The 16,544-nt window shown below is 39.9% G+C and overlaps 3 protein-coding genes across 4 annotated transcripts; all 3 read left to right on the top strand.

The window, feature by feature from the left end:
• The first annotated feature begins 3,994 nt into the window (after positions 1–3,994).
• Positions 3,995–9,139, top strand: LOC6737223 (TPR-containing protein DDB_G0280363). The gene is given in 4 exon segments (XM_016169970.3): positions 3,995–4,087; positions 5,056–5,280; positions 7,911–8,033; positions 8,099–9,139. Coding segments are annotated over 3 exon segments (1,065 nt in total). The 5' UTR covers positions 3,995–4,087; positions 5,056–5,139; the 3' UTR covers positions 8,900–9,139.
• Positions 9,140–9,560: 421 nt separating this feature from the next.
• Positions 9,561–10,100, top strand: LOC27208275. The gene is made up of 2 exons (XM_016183865.3): positions 9,561–9,716; positions 9,784–10,100. Exon 2 carries the CDS (start codon positions 9,812–9,814, stop codon positions 10,025–10,027), a length of 216 nt encoding a protein of 71 aa, XP_016030930.1. The 5' UTR covers positions 9,561–9,716; positions 9,784–9,811; the 3' UTR covers positions 10,028–10,100.
• Positions 10,101–10,550: 450 nt separating this feature from the next.
• Positions 10,551–14,714, top strand: LOC27207159. 2 transcript variants are annotated; one of them, XM_016182897.3, is made up of 2 exons: positions 10,551–10,683; positions 13,803–14,714. In XM_016182897.3, exon 2 carries the CDS (start codon positions 14,185–14,187, stop codon positions 14,446–14,448), a length of 264 nt encoding a protein of 87 aa, XP_016030928.1. In that variant the 5' UTR covers positions 10,551–10,683; positions 13,803–14,184; the 3' UTR covers positions 14,449–14,714. The 2 variants fall into 2 exon arrangements, with proteins under 2 accessions (XP_016030928.1, XP_016030929.1); XM_016182898.3 differs by having other exon boundaries at positions 10,552–10,683; positions 13,790–14,714.
• The last annotated feature ends 1,830 nt before the right edge of the window (positions 14,715–16,544 follow it).

Below are 16,544 nucleotides of genomic sequence, written 5' to 3'. Positions count from 1 at the left end.
CACCTCGTTATGCATCCACTGGCATTTGGCCGTGCTCCTTCATAAGTACTCTAGTATCTGGGCAATGTGATCTCCTCTCGTTTTACTCATGCCATTTTCTGCATGAAATTTCCCCCAAAGCGCTGTCTATCGGCATCATCATCATCATCCACTGTGAACTTTGCAATCCGATCAGGCTGGGTTCAGATGCTTTTGGCCTTCTAGACAGTTTCTTTTACGTTTTTGAATGGATCTTCCATGGGTTTCAATCATCTCCAACAGCATTTGCCAACGTTGTGGTAATTGGTTTTCCTATTTCAGCTTCTTTTCGCTTCGTTGCGAGCTGAATTTTGAGTATTTCTTGTCACTTTGCTGGTGAATAATTTTGATCAACATCAAATGGCAATTCAATCACTATTTCTTGGCATTCTCCTAGCTAATTTTTTTTTTTTTGGATTGACTAATGGTAGTTGTAAATTATAATAGAACTGAAAAGCGCTGAAACTGATGGGCCAACTGAAGGAACCGACAGAAATGTCTGGGATTCCTAAAAATCATAAAGTGCAAATGGTTTTTTTTTTTTAATTTATGACTGCAGTCACTCATCAAACGTTTATTCAACTCAATTTTCTTGTCCCTTCTTTTTTAATTCTCGACGATGACTAAGTTATGCTATATCTCATTTTGGAAATCTCATTTATGTTTAACAATTTCTTAACTACGAAAAGAGCTACTAAGTGATTTATAAACGAATTACTAACTAATTTTTCATTAGTTTTTATTGGAACCTCTTTGTGACCTGGTTTCAATTTACCTATTTACCTATATCGCAATTTGCGAATTTGTCACTTGGGCAAATATCTGCAAATAAAGAGAAGCAAATTTATTAAAATCAAGTCACTTGGTCGAATGACTGGCAAATAACTGGGAAAAATATCAATCAACATTGGGTAACTTAACTGCGGTCCAATGCACCCAACTCAATCAAAGTGACAAAACAATTTCGCAAAACAAAGTCAAATTCGCTTTTGACCCATATGCGGCAGATTCTGCACTCTGTTAAGCAAAACAATTCAATGGTTTGATTACAAAACCCATCGACAATTTGCCACAATTTGTGGTGGAGTGAAACCTTTTAGCTTTTAGCTTTTAGCTTTCGGCTTAGATGATGTATGGTATTTGGGTATTTGGAGAGTGCCGCCAAGGAAGGAAGGGGTGGAGTTGCGCAAATCCGAGACAAAGACTGGCCTGGTGATGATGATAGATCATGGCGGAGCTCTTCTTTTAATTTTTTCTCTTTTTTTTGTTGTAATTTTTCTGTGTATTTCGGCTTCTGGCGGATGTGGCATGTGCCATGTGGGATGTGGAATGGCTCCATAGGATGTTCTCCTCCGTTCGACTTGAAACTTGGACTGTTTAGCATATTCATTGTTGATTGCAGCGCCGCGATAATTATCATTCCTCCGACTTCTGCCGCTTCGGCGGCTGTTCTGCCTTTAATTACCTTCCTCTTCTGGCTCTGCATAATTGCATTGTTGTTGCCGAAATCGTCATTAGAATTTTTATTTGCACAATAATCAAGTCGGTCCAAAGTCATAAAAAAGGAGAACAACCCGAAACCGAACTGTATTGTTTTTGTGCAATGGCAGAGAATTCAGTTATTCTTTTTTTGTTTTTTTGGCGGGGAGCAGCGAACTCCAAACCAGAACAATGAGAACTTAATGCGTTTATCCAAATGTTTGCGGTCTGTTTGCCAGTATTTTTACATGGGCTGTTGGAAGGTGGGGGATGTTTCGTTACCGGCAAAGAATTGCAATTGACAAATGATGCTGGGGAGGAACGAGGTGATGAATGAACTGGCCGGGAGGATGCAGTCTTGCACAGCCTTGAACTAGTTGGCTAACTCGGATGAAGTTGGTTGATAGATGTGCCCCCTTTAAATGGGAATTATTTCCTAATAGCTGTGTATACCCTTTTTGGGCCTTTAGAATGTAATCCCATAAGTCAAAACCCTTGAATGACTTTAAAACTGCACAGAACTAAGCAGTACATGGAAGGCATATTAATTTTCAATCACTGTTCACTAGGCATTAATGATTGCCCCCCAAAATTCAAAAATTGAGAGTACACGTTTAATGTTCCATTGATTTGAGCCACAAGCAATAAACCACTTGTGGTTAAAACCCGATCAGTTAGAGGTCAGCCCCCGCTGACCCTGATGTAATGCCATCAAAAAGGTAATCCAATTCTCCGCACAAAAGATGACTCTTCGCAGGCGCATTAAAAAACATTTCTAAACTAATTTAATAAATTACCGCATTAGGCCCATTAAGGCTGACAAAAGAATGGAAACGGAAAAGCTACGAGAAAAATGCGTTTACTGTCATATCACAACATTCACGGAGACGGGAAGCCGACATTTATAAGGCACATAATTACTCGATCATTGTTTTCGTCATGTATTAAACAATTTTCAGATGAAGAAGCGTTACCGCCGCCGCTGATGATGATGACTACAATAGACCTTCGAATGGGTAAAAGTCAAGGTCGCCAGCGCGGCGTGTGAAATCATTGGAAATTAATTGTGGGTGCTAGGAAAACACTTCTACCACGATCGATCAACTCACCCCCATCACACGAAATTCAATTGGGAAACGAAACCTGCTTTTCAGCACGAGATGGAGAGATACGACTACCAACGCCTAATGATAATAAGATATTTTCAAGAAATCCATTGGACAACTCTTGCCCATTTTTAGTGGTCTGGTGCAGTGCAACTGGCGCTGATTAAGGGAATTTCTCACACAATCCAAGCGCCGAAACTCGCTCACAAAACCAAAAACTAAGCCACGAAAGACGTTTGGCAATGCCTGACGACTGCAAATGCCTTGCTTTTCTCGAAGGTGAACCAGAATGCAGCAGCCACATCTCGGGGTCCCAGGTCTTGAGACTCCGTCGATGTCTCAGCAATTGAAGCGCACTCAATGAACCGGATTGCCACCGTGCACATCTTTTGAAAGTGAGCGGCTCGGCTCAGCGGCTGGGACGGCATCAATTCTAGAGCAAATGAATGTGTCTTGCTAACGGCAGCGATGGAAATTTATTGCAGCATTTTATTTTAATTAGTCTAATTTATGATAATTTTTCGCAAATCGAAATTAACTGCTGTGAGTTGACGGCAAAATAGGCCTGAATCTCTTGGGCAACATCCGCGCAAGATTAAAAGTTCTAGACAATGTTTAATTTATAAATGGTCCATTAACAAAAAGCGAGAGGTTTCTAGTCCTTTGATAAAAACTATTGCATAAAGCATTTATCTTTTCAAACGAACTCAATATCAGTTATAATAATACAATTTTATTTCTAAAACTGTATAATTAAAAAACGTTAACGAAGATGAGTTTTATATAGTTGCAAAATAAATATAAAAATTAAAATTTTGATCTTTAATTCCATATAAACACAGTTTATTGTTGCATATTTCGGTAAAAACTTTTGACTTATTTCCTATTTCCATCGGTCAAAATTATGCATGTTATTAATTTTACCCATCAATGCCAATCGAGTTCGTTGCCTAAGTCTTTCGTTTATCGGGCGCTAATGAACGAACATCGCACTAAGCGCGACAATTAAATAGAGTCGCTGTGGAGTTGGCCAAGTGGCATCACAAATAAGCCGAAATTTGCACTAATTTTTCGCAGCTTTGCGACAGAGCCAAGCAAACATCAACAAACCGCGAAAGCAAAACAAAAGCCGACCGCGCTTTTTTGTGTATGGTGTCCAATAAAAAAATCCCCCGCACTCATGAATGAGAGAATAACTGCGATTTGAAGAGCCGACCAGCCGAGCGAGGCATCAATAGACACGATGATTTAGTTTTTCCAGCCTCGTCTCTGTGGCGATGATGTTGCTCTTTGGTAACTCCACCGATGACGAGGTGGATTTAGCCGCTGGCAGCCTCGCTCCTCTGCAGAGAGCCCAACGAGCCAGCGCTCTGCTCTTGAGTATAAAACTAAAATTGATGCGAATTTTTTTACAACTTTTGCATCAACTTCAAACGCGGCAACACGTGCAGAGCCCCAGCGCTTGCTCCTCCGTTCGAAACGAAGTGAGTCCCCGATTCTATAAGATACCATCCGATACGATACGGCTCCATCGGATCTGTAATAAATTGCGGCGTGTGTTTTATTAGCGCGGCAAAGTGCGTGGCATTCAAATGGTGCTGAGAGTTGAGCAATCAATTACGCAAATTAGTTCCCAACGGCGCAGTGAACATTAAGCAAACGAGAATACATCCTTAAGAACGGATAAGCTCTATCAGCTTTTGTAGTTGAAAGGATAAGGAACTTTAATTGAAAAGGAAGTGCTGCTAAACATAACATACTTAAGCATAAAAAAGTCTATTCAAGCAATGGCATTCAAATAAAGTGTTCATAGAACTAGAAACCTTCATAGGAAGTTTATATAACGATTGCACTTTGAATATCACATCTAGTGGATTACGGACTTAGTACTCTTTTAACGAAAGATCTATGTTGAAGACTAAAATGTTGCGTAAATGTTAGATACTTGTTAATTATAATTTAACATAAAAAAATACAAAACCTTAAGTTTTATTACATTTTTAACAATGCCAAAAGGTGAAGAGATTGAAAAGACAGCCACTCTGTGTTATTCTATATAAAACGTGTACTGAAATAACCAAATTACGACGAACAATGTGTTAAACAAGAATCTAACGCAATATCGTTAGCCCCGACTTAAATGACTCGAGTTATTATCAATTAAGATCCATTAGAAGCACACAATCCGCGGGCACAAAAAGTGAATGCAACCGGCAGCAGCTGCAACATCGCCGTCAGCAATACTCGATTGTCCATTAGCCATTGCGGTTGCCTCCTCTCGGCTGACTATAGTAAACATTTAGATATAAAATCTAATTATATGCCGCACAAACCAAGAAGGAGAAGATGTTTCCTTTCTAAAATTCCGTTAAAAATTATGCTGCGCGCAGAAAATTAATATCAACAACCCACTCGACTCGTTTTCTTTCGATTTTCGTTTTGTATCTTTTAGATAGGAAAAAAATCACATTTAAATTACGGATTACGGATAACCAAAAATAAACATTAAAACAACACACAAAAGGCAACAGACATCATGGCAGCCACAACAACAGCAGCGAACAAATCACCGCAGCATCAGCAACACAGACGGCAGCAGCATCTTCAGTGGAGCGCCTGCATTATGATAGTCGTGTTCGGACTGTTTTCGATGCTGGCCGGGAACTGTGTCAATGGGGTAAGTGGAGTCGTCTTCTTCCCGATCCCGAAATCTGAAATCCGCAATCCGAAAGAGCGAAACGCCACTAAGCCCCTTTTGCCTTTTGAATCGTTTTTATGGTCCGCAATCATGGAAAATAGCTATTTTTCCATGGGCCTTTTATGAGCTTGGGAAATGGCTTATTGAATAATTTGGCCAACATTGAATTGACAACTTCATTGGCCGCGTCTGTTCCCATTTGTCCGCATCGTTGCTGTATCAACATGAGCAACTGCAGCACACAAAAAAGTGTCATCTGAGATAATTTCCTACATTCATTCCGAGTAAAAAGATTGCGCACACCATTTGTCTCTTGTTTGATAGGGATCTTAACCAGCAACAACAACGGCACGCCAGCAACAACAAACTCCCACGCAAAGTTGCAGCCACGGCAACGCCAGCAACAATTACAATTGTTGCCTCTTAAAAAAAACAGCCCAAAAAAGCGCTTGCGGTCCCCTTTCACCCTTCTGGCCATCTTCTTTTCATGCAGCATGCCATTTTGCAAGAAGAGGCCAAAAAGAGCCAGAAGAAGCTGCAGAAGATTCGGGGCGGCCAAGGGGGAAGGGTGGCTAACACACGATGCAGACAACCTGTCTGCCAAAGTGTTAGACAACTTCTCACGTCTTAGCCAGAAACACACAGAGAAAAGTGAACCCAAAGCTGCCTGAAAACAGGGGACGCCTCTTTCTAAAAAGGTGTCGTCATGAGTTTTTGCTTCCCTAATTTAAATACACTAACTATGAGACTAAGGAGGAACTGAGGAACTAAGCTTAAGTAATTAATACCTGCAGCTTATCTTCTGTTAGATCTACTATTAACCAATTTAAATAGTTTTTAGCACCTATAATTATTTATTCCTTTAAATAGTTGAAATAGCAAATTTTGAAGTGCATCATAGTTAGGAAGCTATACGAGTAAAAAGGGGAAACAACATTCGCTTTCCACCATTTGAGGCATTCTCCGCTGTGTTACATTATCAATTAGCCTTGGTGGCCCCTCAGCCGCGCGCTCGTCAAGCAGAAATAAAAGGAAAATGCAGGGAAAATTAACCATTTTCCGGCTGTAACTGCCGTGGCCCATCTCGGCTGGCTTAGCGGGTTGGTATTTAAAGGAAAATGGTCTGGTCTCTGGCCAAAGGTTGAGAGTGGAGGGAAATAATTGATGGTGTGCGGGGCTCTGGTCGAGAGTGGCATCTTGTCCGCTTTTTGGGTTAGTAAGGCAATGGGCGGTCCATATAGTTTGTTGTTTAAGTCTTTTGTTGCCGCTGGAAATGCTAAAAGCCCCTGGAAAGTTATTAGCGTGAAAATTGCAAGTGATTGAGAAAAGTTAAGAGGAAAAACGAGGCAGCTCGAATTTGCAATGCAATCGAAATGGGACTGGAGTGGAAGGTGCATCCTGGTTGCAATTGCACTCTGGAAAATAAGTGTTTGCTTGTTCAATAATGTTTGTGTTGATGTAAACATTTCTAAAGAAGATAGCAAAAATGGTAACGACTTTATTTGTTATTTTGTAACCAGCTGACTGCAAATATAAAATCAATTACTTTTAAGTTGAAAACTATGCACATAAAGCAATAACTTTTTCGCCTTAAAACCCCATTAGATCCTTGATTAAGATGTTTGCGAATTGGCCATAAAGTCCCAATCTTTTCCCATGAAGAAACCCCCTGCTGCTCGGCCATTTTCCCACCCCATCAATGTGCTGCACATTGCCAATCACTTTGCCCTGTCCCAACGTATTCAATTAGCATAAACTCAGCATTAACCCAAATAGACAAGCGCCAACGGCGGCAACTTTAACCCCCTGAAAAGGGAGAGAGATTTATTCGAGCGTAACAGCGGCAACAATGGGATAAGAAATCGAGGCAAGATCAAGATAGACAGCCAGCGGAGATGCAACACACTGTCGCTCAAATGAGGCTGGAACCAATGGATGCTTGGCCCAGATGGATGGTTCCCCAGTGAGATCGACACAAAAGAATCACATCCACATCTCTTCCAGCTTCGATACGCGGTGTGTGTTGTGATCCGTGTTGGAGCCGCCGGAGTTTTATTGTTTTATTTTGCTCTTTTCGGCATTTCATGGTTTCGTACGCATGAGATTGACAGTCGGTTGTCACATGGTGGCCCCCCTCTGTTTGCGCCCCCAATTACTTGCAACTGTTGCAAGTGCACAATTTTCAACACTCGCTGGTTCTTTTGTTGGTTTTTTCGACAGCCTTTTTTTTCGGCTATTGCATTTGCATTTTAAATTTCTGTTTGTGTGGCAATTGTTTCAAATTGTAATTTGTTATTGTTTAGAGTTCATTTTGTTGCTGCGCTTGGGCAATGTTCGCCAGCCACATGTGCCACCACCACCCACCCATGCTGCCACCCACAATTGAAGGTCGCTGCGCTGCCTGCGCTGAGATAATTCACACGGGCGATCTACAAAGTCATAATTTAATACGATATCTGGTGTGCGAGGGAATTACTTTTAACAGCATTATTATCTAATTCAATTTACTGCATTTTAAGTGTTTCGAAATGCGGCTAAAGGTGGGAAGAGTCCCACTCGTAACCTAATTACGATGTAAATATTTATTTTCTCATTTTCACTTTTGTTAGCAAATCGATGGCTACACAGCTGGTGAGGATTACCCCGCCTATGACGCCGTGCCAAAGGGTCTGGCCTTCAATTGCCAGGGTCGCCAGCCGGGCTACTATGCGGACACAGAGACGCGTTGTCAGGTGAGTTCGAATAAGACTATGAAAACTGGTGAAATTATTTATAAGCCATATGGAATTCATCATAGGTCTGGCACTGGTGCCTCCACTCGGGCCATCAGTACTCCTTCCTCTGCCCAAATGGAACCGTATTCAACCAGGCCGTCAGGGTCTGCGACTGGTGGTCGAATGTGAACTGCGAGGGATCGGAGCAACTCTACCAGAACAACGACGAACTGTATCGCATCCCAGAGCGCCAGCAGCAGCTGAATGATGTATGATATGAGGCCGATGATGAGTATAAGATTGGGACAGCAAACGGAACCAGACAGCGCGGCGGAAGACAGCGGCAATTTCAAAAGCAACAGCAACAGCAGCAGCAGCAACAGCAGCAACATCAAGCACTCAACAGCAACACGGCAATCGGCGGAATAAACAGCAGCAATAGAATCGTAGATAGCAGCAACTACAGTAAAATGACCAAAAATAGCTTTAGAGGTAGCATGAGATTTACCACACCAAGTACCAATCCCCAATCGTCATACTCATCATCACAGCAGCAGCAGCAACAACAACAACAGAAGCAACATCAGAAGCAACATAATTCTAGTAGAAATAGCGAAAGAAAATCAAAGCCTAGTAGCGTTAACCATAGAGATAGGGATAGCAACCAAACTAGATCTAGGAACCGCACTCACAATACCCCTCAATCCGGCAAGAAGAACAACAGCAACAGCAACAGCTCGCGAGGCAAACAGCGATATAATACGAATAAATTCGAAAACGATGCGGAGCTCAAGGATTACAAGAGCAAGATCAAGAACAAATACAATATCGATTATGATCATTCTTTGGATGAAGAATATGAAATAATCGAGGCCATCGAATGAGTGAAAATAGCTTTATTCTCGTTGTTCTTGATGTTGTTGTCACAAAAATGCGACCCCAAATTGGCGCCCTACCACCCAAAAGTTTTGAATGTTACCCAAAATGTACCCGTTGTAAATATGTTAAAGTATGAACACATTCCCTTCATTGTTAAATATACACATACCCCCTTCCATTTAAAATTGTAAAGAAAAGTATTGCTTGTGATGTGCACAAAAGCAAAAATAAATCTTAAAAAGTAACGGATTTTTTGTTCACTGGGTCTGGATAGAGTTTGAAGACTTTATGTAAAGCAGTTCAGAAGAAGTAAAAAGCGGTTAGCTTTTGAAAGCGAGCGTTCAAGATTTTGAATTTGAAAAAAATCGTTGAAAACAAATACAGTTATTACTTCAATAAAACCAACCATAAAACAGTACAAAGGTATTGTACCAATTATTTTCACTTTCTTCCGAGAATAAGCAGTTCTCTTAAAAACTAAAACATTTTAAGTCCGCTTCTGGATGCAGTTCGGTTAAGAAGTGAAATACATTAAAATTTAAAAAATTATTTACATAGAAATAAATGAATTATACAATTTAAATTTATTTTGTTACAGCATTGTAGGGTATATTTAAATATTTTCGAATTTAATTCCAACGCGTATCTTCATCTTCATGCTTCATTCATAGGCTGATCTGCATAACCACTTTTTCGGACACTTGCACTAAGCTTTTGGTCATCTGGGTTCAGATTTTAAAGCTTTCGATCCCGATTACAAAGGCAATTTTCAAAGTAACCTCATAGTTCTGATCGGCATCGGTTGTTTGTTTACTTTCTGCGGTATGTACATATTTTAAACACACCCAGGGCTATATTTAATTTAAAATTTATGTTTCCTTATTTTCAGAGGACTGCATAGTATAGGACATATCAACATGATATCTTATATGCTGGCTATAGATATGATTCTATATTTAACGCTCTTGTCCGATTTTCCTCTATGGACTTTCTTGCTTTTTAAGTTGGTGCTTATCAATCGACCGCTGGAGAGGATTGCGGTGGTTTTGTTAAATGCCGTAGCCAAGTGGTTTATATATCCGTACTTGAAGGAATGGATTGACCAAGAGGAAGCGAAATTGAACTCGGAATAACGCTAATGTTATTTATGAACTAAATTTAAAATAAAACTGATATACTACTTAATAAAGAAGATATTAGAGATAATTGTTACACAACAAGTTTATCATTGGGAAAATTTGTTCAGAGTAAAAAACGTAAAACACAAATAAACAGCACTAAAAACTGCTGACTAAGATCAAGAGGAAATGCTATGAGAAGCAAAAAATACTGCATTAAAGAGCTTTAAGACACAAACGAGCTGTTCGCTACAACATTTGTTCCATGGAGCTTTTAACTGCTTTAATTTAGTTCGTTAAAGTAAAAAAACTAGCGGTCAATCAAGAAACTTAAAAATATTTTAAAACGTATTGAAAAACCTTTACAAATGGCAACTTGTACATGTTATGTTTAAATATATTTATTCAAATGTAGCATTCAAGCTTCAAATGAAAGCTTTCTGCGATCTCGCTTGTGAATTCATAGTTGTCTCACTCGCACACGAAATCTTCTTAAAGCTCATCTTGACAGCAATCAGCTGGAGAACATATGGTATATAGCTTTCGATCCGACTAAAAAGAAGAAGCTTGAAAATTGTAAAAATATATTTCTATGTGCTACGTCCGTTTGTGTTTTATATTGTTTACTGACCTGATAAGACGATAATACGCCGCAATGGATGAATAATGTGGTGAGTTTGGAGTCGCCACAAATGATCTTTTGATAAAGGCCATCCAACCACAATGGGAGTACAAACAGCAGCAAATTGGGGAAATGTACACAACGCGGCCTAAACGACTAGTGAATGTTCACTGTGTCGTTCAAATGGGAAAAGGAAGCAGACAATAGTTAGTCGACATAACTAGTTAGCTAATCGCCCTTCACCGGATTAGCATTCCCATCAAGGGTTTTATAGGAAATGTGGGTGTTGGGATCATAATAGATCATCTAAGATTAGTGAGTAGGCTTTATAGGGTAAGAAGTTATATATAACAGTTAACATTTCATATTCGAAATGGGTTTTTGAGTGTTTGTATATCCATAAATGGTAATAATAATTATTAATTCCATTTATATGAGTTTATTCTGATAAGAACTAATACTATGCTTGCTAATATAATTTTTTCTGCTCGAATAATGTAAAAATTTTTTAAAATCCAAAGGTGTTGAAGACTTGAGTAATGGCTAGCGTTTTGTAACACCCCCTACCGAATTTAAATAAGTGTAAAAAGCGAGTTGGAATTGAAGAAGTAGTTCAAGTTTTCGAGTTTGTGTGCCACAACGGGGTATTGAGACTTCATTTCCGCGTACAGAGAGGCGAAATAATATCGCGGTAATTATATATGGTCTATATATGTATAAACATATGTACACATAGTACACCTACGCAATGCCAGTTGTTCGTGCATAAGAAATAGGCCGCTTCCAACTGATGCGGAAATAAGGCGTCTGCAGGCAAATGAAAACCAATTTAAAAAGCCCAAATCCAAATCAAAACCCAATCCAAGACGAAACGAAACTGAAAAGCCAAATTAAAAGTCTATTTCAATTTCAGTCATTAACCGAAAGAGGGACAAAGTGTGACACCAATTTTCGTGCGCCCCTCGCTTTGCTGGGAATTATAAATCACAAAATGTTACTTTTCTTGACCATTCACCCACATTTGTTTTTCCCAACATTTCGGTTCACGTTTTTTAATGGGCTAGCCAAAAAAAAAAAATAAACTAAAAAAAAAGAAGGCAACGATGAACTGGTAACTGGAGTCAAGTTAACACCATTTGCATTATGCAAGTGGCTTAAACAATATTTGGCTTTTCTTGTTGTTTCTTTGTTACGGTTTGCTGGAAGTGTCCACTAATTAATATGCAACTAAATAATTTACAATGTGACGCGAATTTCATGCAAAATATACGAAGGCGGAGCAAAACAAGAAATTATTTAATTAACTCGACTTCACGGTGTTGAAATTGTCTTCAATAAATTGCGCAAATTAAATTCATTTACCAGAGGCAATGCTGTATTTAAGTCAGTAAAGTTTAATGCTCTTTAAAAAATTCGATTATATTAAAACACGGAAAATCATTAAAGTGGCATATACAAAAAATGTTTTTTTAATTAGATTGCAGCTGTAAAGATTTTAAAAACGTACATTATTCATAGATAGTACCACACTTTATTGGTAAATGAAATGAGGCACTGTTAAAAATTAAAAAAATTAACGATGCACTGATTTATGTATGTTACTTTTAAAGGGCATTCTCGAGTGACCAGTGTCCGAAAAAAGGCTGCGTACACAATTCGCAAATGTCAGAAGGTCTTTCAAGGTGTCTGGGTCTGATCTCGAAAAACCGGTAGATCCACCGCCTCAGATCCAACTCATCGTCTGCGTCGGATGCGTGGAGATGTGTGAGGCTTCTGCGAAATCTTCTTGCCCATTTTGGAGACGAATCTTCTCGAGACTCCGCTTATGCTGATGCGACAGCTCAACTTGGGCATGTGCCAATCGGCTGGGCAGATCGAAATCCTTCCCAGAAACGAAGGCTATCCACTCTGTATGCCATATTTGCAACTGGTTTTCATTTTTTGCCCAATGCAGTTTGCGTTTTTTTCCTGTCTTATAAATATGTTGCGTCTTTTTCGCATGCGTTTTGAAATTAATGCAAAACATTTCGTGGCGGCTCGTTTTCCCAGTGCTCCAGCTGCGAGACATCTTTGGAACGGGTCTCCAAGTTGAAGTTGATTTGTGTGCTTAGTATAATTGCTGCGATTATCGAGTTGCCGAAGAGGAGACTCCGACTGCTCCTCCGGCTTCGCCGCCTCCTCCGATTCCCTCGCCGCCACTGGGTTTTTGAACATCTCGTCTTGGCTAAGGTTAAGTCGGTTTGCGTTAAGCGATTGTCAAGTGTATTCAAATCCAAAAGATGCAATCTCCGGCCAGTTTTGACTTGGCTCTGTCTCGAAATTGTCGATCTGCCCGCTGACGAATGGCAGCTGGCAGGGGCGTAGTTCCCCCAAAAAAGGGGTCACTTTACTATACTAATGATCATTTGATTGCCAATTGACAGATGAAGTGGTGGCCATTTATAGCATTTGGGTTTATAAGTTTCAAAACATGGTCAATTAGGGTTTAAGTGGCTGCCATTTTTGAGCGATCTTTGAACTGTCTAAAATTAATCTCTCAATGATATAAAGTACGATAATTCGTTCATTACCAGGGCCAAAAAGCAGGTGAAGTGAATTGAACTTGATTATTTCCAAAATTTGATTGATTTCTTTTTATGAGGCCAACGCTTTAGCAAACATATTTAATATGCTTATTTTAGGACGGACACATCGAATTGATTTTTTAATGATAATATTGGTAATAGTTTTTTCTCAGAAAAATAAACATTTTTATTTACTATAATAATTTTCATACCTTGATGTTGTAGTCTTTTTTTATGAACTCGACTACCTTTGCTTTTATTCTGTCTCTCCATTATAATTTATTGTTTATTACAACATCTCTGCACCAAAAGCCCAAGGTTTAGCCTGACAAATTCGATCTGGTTTCCCAGCCAACACATTTATCTACCGCCATCTAAATATTCAATCTAGCCAAAAAATCATTTTCCATGCTAATTAAGTAATCCGACCTGCCCCAAGCATGAAATCTCCATAAGATCCCATGCCGATCACACCTAGTGCTCCCATTTTCGGACCACTTTTTCGCAATCCAATTTGTTTACCTTTCGTTCAGCTTTGTGTGTGTATCAAATTAATTTCCAATCAAATTAAAACGAAATTTGTATTTACAGAAAGCGATTTTAGAGGGTCCGAGACAACGGCGAAGAAAGGAGAAAGAAAGGCCGACCGCTGCGATATACCCGATGCCCCAAAACAAATTAGCATAATCAAGGCGCCTGCCCAATGGCTGACCACTGAGAGATACATTGGGAGATCTGACGAGAAAAACACGCACTTTTGTGCCGCGATCATTAACGCGATCAAATGCAAATGAGGCGACATCAGTCAAGCGGCCGAAAGCGAAATGTGCATCAGCATCATCAGCTCGATAAGTTTGGACTAGCGATTGCATAATAGAGCTAACATCAAACCACAAACGACCTCATTTCGGAAATCGCAAACGCCGAAACACGAAGAAGATAGACCCAAAGTTTTGCATGACGTATACGCAACGTGGGCCGCAATCATGGATCTAATGGAGCTGCTGCATCAGCTGTTCCTCCACATACTCGACATTTTTAAGATCTACGTCAAGTTTGCACTGATCACGCTGGTCATCTACTTCCTGGCCGAGTGGTACATACTGCGATATGGAGCAGAATTGGAGGCCGAACTGGACGCCCATCTGGTGGAAGGTGCCGAACTGAGGGAGGAATCTCCCGAGCGACCCGAATCGAATAGCACGCTGAGCAAGGTGTTTCGCTTCGTGGTGAACTTTTTCATCCTCTAAGCGACTGGATTGGAGCCACTTGTCAAGGTCAATCGCGGAGCTGACAGCAGCGGAATCGGTTGCTTTTTCGCGGAATTGCAATTCAATTCAGGCAGCCACAACTCAAGGCTCCCGTCAAGAGAATGTAAAATCGAACCAGTTGCATTTAACAACAGAAAATACAAAACAAAAATAAAAACAAAAATAAAAGCAAAAAAAACAGCTGCAGAGTAAACACAATCTTTATATGTAATAAACAATAACAGTAAGGAGCTGTAAAAAAACAAGTTGAACTGCTTTTTTTTTAACCAAGTCATGCACAATAAGGTATCAAATTCGTTCATTACATTCGATTCTGTTGAGAATGACTCAAACTCGCTTTTGGGGTTGGGTTTTCATGAATTTGGGCTAATTACAAACAGAACCGCCGCAAGAAATTGCCACAATACATTGCCATTGCAGAAGTGGCACTTAAGGAAGTGCCATAAAAACTGAAGTCTTAATGGCCCTTTTAAAGAATTCTTCAGAGTGCTTATATATGTGAAAGATTCATAATTGAGGAGTTGCTCCTTGAAACTAAAAAACAAAGCAGGCGCGTTGAAGTTAAGAAGTCTTAATGTAAGACTTTTTCCTTAATGTCTGTTTATTTATTTTAATTGCCTGTTTATATTCACTGCTGGATTTTTATTGCTCTCTGAATTATCATTGCAAATTTTCAGACGTGTTAAGCACCATTTCTGGTAATGGATTATAATACAGAACTCTTAAGCAACAAAGTTAACCAAAGTTCAATAACATATTGCTATGTTTTAATCGTAAAAAAGCTCCGGGAATTTCAATAATATTTAAAACTTAGCAAAATAAAGGAAATGTTTTCGATCTACGAATTTGTTAGTTAATAGTTTATGGTTATCACGGACCACCCCTTCCGAACAAGTGTAATTTTCACGAAATGGAAATGTTATCAGATACATCTAAAATACCTGGCAATTGTGGGCTATGGATCTATTGATCGATGGCTTGTTGTTGGTGGCTTGCCGACCAGTTAAGTAGTAGTTACAACACGCTAGTGAGTGCTACCTGCAACAAATGTGGAATACCGGTTCAACAAACCGTTCGACCCACACAACTCAACACATATAAACTGCCGGGCGACACGGTGCTCCCATTCTCACACAGATGTAGGGACACGGACACAGATACAGATACTTTGAACGTAACTAGCTGTGAGATGTGAGCCACAAGGCACACGCCGCTGGCGATAAAGCACTCGACAATTCCGCGTGCTACAGATACACTTACCGCTACAGATACATTTTGAGATACAGATACTTACTGCAAGCCGAGCCGAGCTGAGCTGAGCCTGGCTCTATTCCAATTTGAATAGCCAGGCGGGCCAAGTGGAGTTCAGTTCGCTTGAGCCGGGCTCAGTGCTCGAATTCAACTTTCACATGCGGAACGGGCGCAGATGCAGTGCAGCATTATTGCTATTAATGCTGCTGCTACTGCCGCTGCACTGAGAACAATGATCTTTATTTTTAAATTTAATAAATATTTTAAGCCTATGGAACAATAACTTATATGTACGATATGTAAGATATATGCACCAAGCAAATGTGAGCCCTTTAACTTGCTATGAACATTTTAAATATACCCACTACTCCTAATTTTTCCCAGTGTACTCTAAGCCAAAGCTGCAGTACTTAGTGACGTAACAGAACGGGATAGAGATACACATACCATACGTCGCGGTGAACGGAGCTTGATTGATTCCATTATGAGTATAGCCGCGAAGTGTTTTGCATTATTTTGCATTCGCAGCGAATAATGAATTTTGATCTGTGGTTTTCGGTCAATGAAAATCGAAATCCCGCTCGAAGTGCAGTCTTGACCAACTACCGCGGCCAGCATTTAATTGCCAAACGAAGCGAGGCACTCGAACGAGCGGACCACGCGGCGTATGCGCAATAATTCATGAGGCGCTTAAACAATTTCTGTTTATTTACTATGGCGAGTCTGAGGGCCTGTATTTGTGACTAATGCGTTGGCAGATGGTTTTCAGCTCGTTTGGGCCAACGCGGTTCATTAATTGAACCGTAACCGTAATTTGGCCGTGT

The sequence above is a fragment of the Drosophila simulans genome, chromosome 3L (genome assembly GCF_016746395.2).
Source record: "Drosophila simulans strain w501 chromosome 3L, Prin_Dsim_3.1, whole genome shotgun sequence".
Taxonomy (NCBI): Eukaryota; Metazoa; Arthropoda; class Insecta; order Diptera; family Drosophilidae; genus Drosophila; species Drosophila simulans.
The sequence above is the reverse complement of the archived record's forward strand: the minus strand, read 5'-3'. Positions and strand labels throughout refer to the sequence as shown.

Excerpts from the sequence above, each read along its gene's own strand:
- LOC27207159 (XM_016182897.3), top strand. The coding sequence starts at position 14,185 with ATGGATCTAATGGAGCTGCTGCATCAGCTGTTCCTCCACATACTCGAC.
- LOC27208275 (XM_016183865.3), top strand. The coding sequence starts at position 9,812 with ATGATATCTTATATGCTGGCTATAGATATGATTCTATATTTAACGCTC.